This window comes from Anser brachyrhynchus (genome assembly GCF_964034855.1).
Source record: "Anser brachyrhynchus genome assembly, chromosome: 1".
Lineage (NCBI taxonomy): Eukaryota > Metazoa > Chordata > Aves > Anseriformes > Anatidae > Anser > Anser brachyrhynchus.
In genome coordinates, this window is record NC_137694.1 from 97,258,191 (window position 1) to 97,266,790 (window position 8,600).

Sequence of the window (8,600 nt, forward strand, 5' to 3'; positions counted from 1 at the left end):
AGCCGCCCGCCTCCCGCGGTACCACGGGGCTGGGCGGGCAGGACTACATCCCCCAGCGTGCCTCGTGCCGAGGGCGTGGCATGGGGGCGCGAGGCGGCGGGCGGTGGGTGCCGCGTGCCGCGGCGGTTGCGGCCGTTGGGACCGTTGGCGGGCGGGTGCTGAGGGCGTGAGGGGAGCGGGGCGGGGCCGGGCCGGGCCGTGTGTGGGCGGCCCGGGGCTGTAGGGGGGGGAGGAAGGGGTCCTGAGGTGGGTGATGGCCGCTGTTGTGCTTCCAGGTCGCTGCGCGGGCGCTGAGGGCGCTGCGCAGACGGGATGGATGGAGGAGCTGGGGCTGGCGGCTGCGTGTGCTCAGTGCTTTGGCTTCCCGCAGGACGCGGATAACGCGGCGCGCTGAGGTGGTCGGCGGCCAACGGAACCCTGTGCTGAGGGGCGGCGGGGAGCGCTGAGGTAAGACGCCTTCGGTACCATCCTTGCCTAAGCCTTCTTTACCCTTAGTGCCAAAAAGAAGCTTCTGCTTATCAGTGTTCCTCCCCACGCTCGCATCTTTTTTTCAGGCCTTCCTCCTCTTCTCCCCCACAGCAGTCCAGTCTAAAGCATGTTTTCTGTAAAAACGCCAGCCCTCGTTAGACTGCCTTTGTGGCCTTCCTCTGTTGTGATGGCAAGTGAAGTGAGCTTCCTACGTGTGGTGGCCTGCTCCTGGCTGAGGGGAGGTAGCGACTGCTGTAACAGGAGAGAAATGTTTTTATTTTTGTGTTCCCTTCCGCCATGGTATAGCAGCTTTGTAAAAGGCTTGGTCATTTCCTAGCCTTGTAGTTGTTTATCTGCCAGAATACTTGCTGTTGTGCTCTTCTGTGTTTTTTCTTTTTTCAACTCCCCTGGCTTGTGCTTTTTCTCCTTATGTGAAACATATGCATTTTTTCATTCCTTTGAGTGTTGCTGCTGGTTTGGACTTTGCCTTCTCTCTTATGAACTGATGCTTTGGTTTTTTTATATGTCTCCTTTTAAAAAATACATAATTTCAACGTCCTGTGAAGCATTTATGCTTGAGTGCCTGTATGCCACTGCCTTGTGTTGTTTTATGTTCATTGCATAGTTTAGTTTCAGGAATAACTTGTTTGAAATGGTGTCTGGTGTTAGAATGAAGTGTGCTGGCAGTGCAGTATGAACGTATATACCTCTTGTAAAATGATGAAGGTTCTTGCTGACAGTCTGTGATGGCAGAAAGTATTTCTATTTAGTATCAATCTTTGTCTCTATAATTAGTGTCAGCTCTGGTAGTAGTAATGTTGGTGGTTGCTTTTTTTTTATTTCTGTAAGTAGTCTTATGCTAAAGCACCTCCTACATGTTTTTCTGCACAAAACCTTTTGGAAAGCATGTCATAATCCCTGAAACATGCCACATCTCTCTTCACAGTCTTTCTGTGATAACTCTGACTGGCACTGCCTACTACCCCCATTGAGTTCTGCCTGGGGCTGGAAGCGTGATTCTCTCTGTAACAGAGCAAAGGACACCTCGTTTAAGTGGGTGTGTGTCTGCTGTGAATGAAGATGCATTGGGTATGCACTGTAAATGAGCAGGATAGTCCAGTCTCCTGGGGTGTTTGCAGTGGGAAGAACTTCGAGTTCAAAATTGGCCTGAAGTGTTGTTGAGTGTATCTCTTCTGTAATTCTTTTCGTCTTCTGAAAGTACTTAAAGGGTTAGCAGAAGCACTGAGAGGACTGTTATTATAAGGAACTGGGGGTGTGCTCTTGCATTGGCACAGTCTTGGACGTTCTTCAAATCCATGCGTGTTCTTTCTAGAACAACCTGACACAAACCACCTGCTAATTTTTAGGGACTGTAGCCATCTCGCCTGCTTCTGCCTGTCCCCAGAGCTGTGCGTTACAATGATTGAGCATCACTGGGTGGCCATGTCTCTTTTGGCCTGTGGGTAACAAATGCTGGGCAGTGCTTGAATTTTTTCTTAACTCTTCAATTGGCTTTTTGGTTGTCAGCTGCCATAACTCTGCTAAGCCTGCTGTACGTTTCCCAGTATGCAGCAAGCTGGCCAGAAGCGTGTGGTTGCATTTTAATGATGCCATGATAAGCATATTTCCAGTACCAACGTTCTGGACCTGGCAGCAGGGATGTCGTATCTGAAAGTACGACTTCTCGAGCCAGTTGTTTTCTTTCTGTGTGCTAGGTACTACGGACTTTGTAAGCATTTATAACAAAAAGCCGCAAAGCAGTGGCCTGGTAATGTCCTGCTTACAACCTTGTTTCACCGTGTACTACTTTGAGGATGGAACCTGTAGGCTCTCTTGTGCTCCCTCCTTCCAGAGAGAGCCCTCTCTGAAGAGAGGAGCCTAGTGCTGAAGGGCTCCTCTTGCAGTGACTGCAGGGTAGTAGAAAATCCAGACCGGCCTGCTCGCCAGCTGGTTCTGCTGCTTACCTGAAACAGTTCCCAGGGATCTGTTCGGCTCAGCGGGGCAGCAGCCAGGCAGCACGACGTTAGCTGCGGAGATGCCGCATGTGCCGTTTGCTTTGTGAGAAGTTTGTGAAGGGGAAGAGATCCCTGAGTGAACTCGGTGTAGAAGAACAGAGGGGCAGCCCTATACGGCAGCTTGCTTGTCCCTGTTCTGCTCATCCAGTGCCTTGTGCGCTCTAAGCTAGATGCTGGGATGTCAAGGGAGAGTGCAAGTGCGTAACCAAAGATGAAACAGCACAGAGTATTTGCTTCTGAGTCTGGACTTGGTTCTGCGTCTTCTAGATGAATAAGCCCAGGTATGGTGTTTTCTTCCTCTTTTTAAATCGCAATTCTGGATTCACAGTTCACAGAATTGTAGTACGTTAACTTCTTAGTGCTTTAAATGGGTGCTACTTGTCAATTCACCAAAAACCAGTTCTATTCTTGATCATTTCTAAGGAAGCAGTTAAATGAGGCATACTCCATAATAATCCCTCTTTGAAAATAGAAAAGAGACGTGGGATGATATGAGTGTACATCATCTCCTGTCCCCAACCCTGTTAGTTTGAACCAAATAGAGGAGCAGATAGGAGGGAAAAGGAACGAGAAGGGCACTGTTAGCAGCAAACACTGGTGTGCCTTTGAAACTCCCTGCTTATTTTGCACCTTGTTTCATAGTTCAGAATTTCATATTGGCAGGTCTGACTTGAGCACTCGTACTTTCCCTTGTGAATGTTGCATGTTTAAGCATTTGTTGTTTCCTGTTCCAGTTCATTTGGCTGCAAAGAAACAAGACTAAAATATTTTGATCAGAGTGTGGGAGAAGGAAGGTAAAACAAGCAGTAAAGAAGAACTGATTAGATAGTAGCTCATGCCACCAGAATAGCTCTAGTTGCAAAGGTAACTTCAATTAATATTTTATTTGGCAAGTGCCTCAAGCCTGACTTATCATAATCCATAAACTTAATCAAGCACAGCAAATGGACGAGCATAACAGGCATTTGAAAGTCCTCTGACGCATTGCACTCTCTGCAAAACATTACGTGTGTTAGCAATCAATTACTCATTAAAATCACGGTACTGTTGAAGTGTAAGTGCATGCAGTGTCTGTTTTTTGCTGTGCCTTCTTTACTCTGACTTTCTGCTGTGAGCATGGGCCTGTGAAGGAGGGCATTAGTGACCTCCTGCAGTGAGCTGGGCCAAGGCCCTCATGCTGGTGCGGGAAGGTATTTCAGTTTTGGAAGCTCCTGTCATCCAGTGCCTGTGGAACAGGGCGCTCCCCTTGCATTGTTTTAGTTCTTTGACACGCCTCTGTACACACTGGCATTATTGCAGTTTTTATTGTCATTTCCAAGCTTGTCTTTCAGCACTGCCTTCGTGTTCTGTCTCTGGTGCCTAGATACGTTTCAGTGTTTCCCAAAAGGCATTCCAGTATCTTGGCATGGCTGCCCTTTGTGAACAGTCTGGAGAAGTTTTTTTGGCATGCTAGTGATTCTTATCTTTGCTGTAAACACAAGCTGTGGAAGCCGTATGGGATGGCAGGCTAAAAATAATTCTACCCTCGGTAATCTCTTAAGGCAAGATAAGTCTTCTGACTGAGCGCTGTAGGTGGATTCTCTGCTCTGTGGTTCCCTACCGTCAGGGTCAAAAGTGCCAGTGAGCTGTGCCATCTGCTCTGGGGACACAACTGCTGTTGGTCTCTCAGGGAGAGAGGAGAGCAGCTAGCACAGAGTGCTGCAGGAGGCTGGGAGAAAGGCGACAGCTGTGCCTTGAGCACCCGACCCCGTGGGCGTGAGCTAGTGCTGCAGACTTAGCGTTGCTGTGCCTCCAGCCTCCTGGCAGGGGAAGAGATGCATATCCTGAAGGCGCATTGCGTAACAGGAGTGGCGTCATGAGCATGACGCTGCTGCGTGGATAACTCTGTTGTAAGTATCTGAGGAGTTACTCACCTGGCCTTCTCTTTTCTTTCAGCAGCAAGGGTGCAATGATGGATAACCGTTTTGCTACAGCGCTCGTAATTGCCTGCGTTCTCAGCCTCATCTCCACCATATACATGGCGGCTTCCATTGGCACTGATTTTTGGTACGAATACCATACCCTGTCCCCCGCTGAGAACATTACAGAGGCTGGCAGGAGCGTCTGGGAAGAATTCGTCAGCGAAGAGGCAGATGAGAAGACCTACACAGATGCGCTCTTCCGGTGCAACGGCACAGTTGGGTTGTGGCGGAGGTGTATCACTGTACCCAAAAACTCTCACTGGTACAGCCCACCAGGTATCTGGAGTAATTAACACTTCCCTAGCTTGTCTAGAGGGGTACATGCTAACTTCCTCACAACATGTCCGTGTCACTTTCTTCCTCCAGAAAGCTTATTTCTAGCTTGTATGTGTTGTTTTTTCTTTTTTTTTTTTAATAAAGGCAGTCTAAGCTTTTAAAGAAGGGAAAGGTAAAAGTCTGTGGCTGTCAGTGCTACAGAATCAGACACGTGATCTAAATTTAGTGTAACTTGGTTTTCCTTAGTGTCCGCTGCCCATTGGGTGATACAGTTGTTGTTGCTCTGCCCATCGCCCTCTTTCTAAGAGAGGTCAAGGGATCCAGCAATGGGGAAAAAATACTGCTTTATCAAGATGACACTCAGTCCTTTTAGCTAGCCATTCATTTAGCTCGTGTGTCACAAATGTCCCACTGTGGCATCAGCTTGTTTTGGAGTACTTGTAGTGTTGGATATGGAATGAACTATTTGTATTCCCTTTTTTGACAATTGTTGGAGGATATAAAGAAGTGCAGTGAGCAATTATTTTAATTGCTTCAAAGTAGGGTTTGAACACGTGTGAAATTCTGAACCCTCTTGGAAAAAATACTTTCAAATGCTTTTTCTGGAGAAAACATTACATAAAATACATTTTTTTCCTCTAATGAAAATACATTTTGAAAGAAATGTAAAAACAACTCTGCTCATTAGCATTCTCCAAGCAATACCTAATTGAGAGATAGAAGGGGAGAAATTTAGTATGAAAAGCAGGTATTTCTTTTTCTTTAAGCAGTCCTTTCTATCTCATTTTTGGATGAGGTGTTGAGTAAAATATCACATTCTGCATGTGGATATAAGCACAGCTCTGTTATGGGAGTACAGGAATGTGAAACAACATAGTTAAGCATCATGTGCCACATTTTGTCCCTACTTGCATGGCACAGATCTATAGATTACCCAGGTGAGCTTAAAGGTTCTGCATGTTTGAATGCTGTGCCTCCTTCTAGTAACTCCATTATGCTTACTGCCTGCTAAGGTTTCCTTCAGATTTCTTTTGAGAGGTTTTGTTTTGTCTAAAATAGAAGTTGGAGGAGCTTCCCAGCTTAAGAGGTTGGAAGAGGAGGAATTGGATGGAGATGGGGTGGGGGGAACCTAATGGTAATTGTATTGGTTTTGTTTGTTTTTCTGTTCCAGAAACTGATATGACTACAAACTGCATCAGTTTTTCCCTCTCTGATCAGTTTATGGAAAAGTACATAGAGCCTGGAAATCACAACAGTGGCACGGATTTGAATCGGACTTGTAAGTGTCTTTCACATGTGGCAGGTAGAAAAGGGGGATAAAAGAGAATGGGGTTTTCCAAATGCAGTCAGTAGTGAGGAAGCATCTGTGTATTGCTCTGCGTATTTTATTTTTTGCAAGTAACACAGGTAGTAGGTCAAAGTTTAAAAGGAAAACTTGGGTGCTTTAGCATAGATTTTTAGCCATGAATGTGGTACAGGAGCTTAGGAGTTAACAAGTAAAGTTCTTCCTACTTCAGTTGGAGCCTTTGGTCCTTTTTTAGTTAAGCCAATGAAGTAGTTTGGGTAGAAAGGAATATAACCTGGTGGGAGAAGGTCAATTTTTAGCACATCATTGAGAAACCTGTCTTGTGTGTTTCTTTAACACGCAGATCTCTGGCGATTGCAGTTTCTCCTGCCCTTTGTCAGCCTTGGTCTCATGTGCTTCGGAGCTCTGATTGGGCTCTGTGCATGTGCCTGTCGCAGCCTGTACCCTGCCATCGCCACCGGCGTCCTCCATTTCCTCGCAGGTCGGTCTCCTGCCACCCACTGCTTACCCTCCCTCCTCCAGAATCTCTTGGCGAGAGCCAGAGCTCTCCAACAGCAAACTCATCACGCGTTACTTCTTCCTTCCTCAGGACTTTGTACGCTGGGCCTGGTTGGCTGCTATGTAGCTGGGATCGAGCTGCTCCATAAGAAGCTGCCCCTGCCTGACGATGTGAGGGGTGAATTTGGCTGGTCCTTCTGCCTGGCCTGTGTCTCGGCACCTCTGCAGTTCATGGCGGCCGCTCTCTTCATCTGGGCAGCTCGCACCAACAGGAAGGAATTCACTCTCTTGAAAGCGTACCGTGTAGCATAAGTACTGCTGCCTAAGTGTTAGGTTTCCATGTTATAGCCTCTTCTCCACATGGCCCTGTCTACTTTTTTCTTCTTTTATTCAGAATTTTACCTTGTACTGCGTTCTTCTTGCCAGTGTAGCCTGCAGGGCCTGAAGACAAAGACCTCTGGGCTAAATGACCAAACTCTGCCAGAAGTCTGCAGAACTTTAACGATTTTTTTAATTTTTTTTAAGAATTATTGTTTTTTAAGCTTCATTTGGTTGTTGAATATCCCCTTGGTTAGGTGTACATGCCCCTTCCTCATTTTATTTCCTTGTCATCCTGGAGGAAATGAGAGGGGTCATGAGGAGGAAATGAGATAGGAAAAGATGCAGGTAGGGAATGGGAACTACGGAGCAGAAAAAATAAATAATCAGGACTTGTCTGCTGCATGACCTATGGAGAGCACCCAAGAGACATGGGGGAGCAAAGGTACCTTTCTTGTGGAAATGCTGTCATTAAATCAGTGCTGTAGCTTAGCTGTGGGGCTCTTATTCTCACTAGCTCACTACTTGTGGCTTCTGCTGAAACTGATGTAGGCAGGGCAGCTGGCTCCGGGAGTGCACAGCACGCCGTCCTGCGTGGAGAATCCTAAATGGCGAATCGGTGCTGCTTTTGCTATGGAACAGGAGAAGTTGGGGTCCCCGCGGAGCTTTGTGCTGCTCTAACTGCACTGCTTCCGGGGCCCGGGGTGGTTCGGTATCTGCACTACATGTGATTGTGCACTCTAATCCTAACGTGCGGTGCTTTTGCTTGCTGTGAAATAAGGCTTTCCTCTCCCTTGTGGTGTTGAAGAGAACCCCTCACAACCTTCTTCATTTTTAATTTGGTTTAGTGTATGTGTGTATATGTACATAACATAAACGTTTTTTAAAACTCACCTATTTATCCTATATAGCACACAACAGGGTTTTTTTTAAAAGGTGCTGCTCAATTCCCACATTGCCCCAAACCTATTGTTTAAATGAAATAAAACAATCCTCAGATGTTTTCAGTGTTGCGTTAATTTGATGGGAGGGTGAGGGAGTGTTCTGGAGTTAATTTTGGTTGGGGAAAGAAAAAAGTGTCCATATCTCTTTCTGTATTCAGGGAAATGTCACTAGAAGCAAATATGTTTGATTATGTTTCTTAGGAAATTCTTGTGCTTCTGTGAACTTTAAATATTCCTTTACTTATCACTGGGGGACACAACACTCCATAATTTGATTAGCACTTTGCTTACTTTGCACTTATTTATCCTAAATCACTGCATCCCTGGCCAGACCGAGTGGCATGTCTTATCTTGGAACACTGTTTTCTAGATTGAACTGTTTAATTCTGAGGCCTTAACTCCCCGCGTTTATAAGAAACATGTTTTAGAAGAAATGAATCCTGACAAAATGAATGACTCTGTGGTGTCAAGGGTTCTGTGAGTTACCTTTGAGAATGACATGGAAGTAGGCATTGTGTATCTCTGCTGGGTTTTGCTTTGTTTGAATAGGGGTTACTTTGCAGTCCAGTTCCCTAAAAATCAGGAATCTCTTTCAGTATTGTTTCTTCAGTGATTTTTTTTATCCTGTTTGATAGGGATCAACCTACTTCTCCTTTTATAACCGTCACTACAGTCTTTACAAAACGAAACAGGATAGACTCATCCATGATGCTGAAAACCGGGATCACGAAGAAAGCTGCAACACAAACTGTTCATTCAGGATAACCGTCTTCCCCCTGTTGTTTAGTAATTTTTCACCTTTCCACCTAAAAAG

At 46.0% G+C, this 8,600-nt stretch overlaps 1 protein-coding gene across 6 annotated transcripts; it reads left to right on the forward strand.

The window, feature by feature from the left end:
- CLDND1 (claudin domain containing 1) lies at positions 1–7,845 on the forward strand. 6 transcript variants are annotated; one of them, XM_080566878.1, is made up of 6 exons: positions 1–103; positions 276–447; positions 4,422–4,720; positions 5,892–5,999; positions 6,370–6,507; positions 6,616–7,845. In XM_080566878.1, the coding sequence occupies exons 3-6, from the start codon at positions 4,432–4,434 to the stop codon at positions 6,834–6,836; spliced, it is 756 nt and encodes a 251-aa protein (XP_080423004.1). In that variant the 5' UTR covers positions 1–103; positions 276–447; positions 4,422–4,431; the 3' UTR covers positions 6,837–7,845. The 6 variants fall into 6 exon arrangements, with proteins under 6 accessions (XP_080423004.1, XP_080423001.1, XP_080423002.1 ...); XM_080566875.1 differs by having other exon boundaries at positions 2–103; positions 4,419–4,720; XM_080566876.1 differs by having other exon boundaries at positions 26–103; positions 371–447; positions 4,419–4,720.
- The last annotated feature ends 755 nt before the right edge of the window (positions 7,846–8,600 follow it).

Coding starts and splice junctions, on each gene's coding strand:
- CLDND1 (XM_080566878.1), top strand. CDS start 4,432: ATGATGGATAACCGTTTTGCTACAGCGCTCGTAATTGCCTGCGTTCTC. Junction 4,721..5,891: donor TCACTGGTACAGCCCACCAG/GTATCTGGAGTA, acceptor TTTCTGTTCCAG/AAACTGATATGACTACAAAC. Junction 6,508..6,615: donor CGTCCTCCATTTCCTCGCAG/GTCGGTCTCCTG, acceptor TTCCTTCCTCAG/GACTTTGTACGCTGGGCCTG.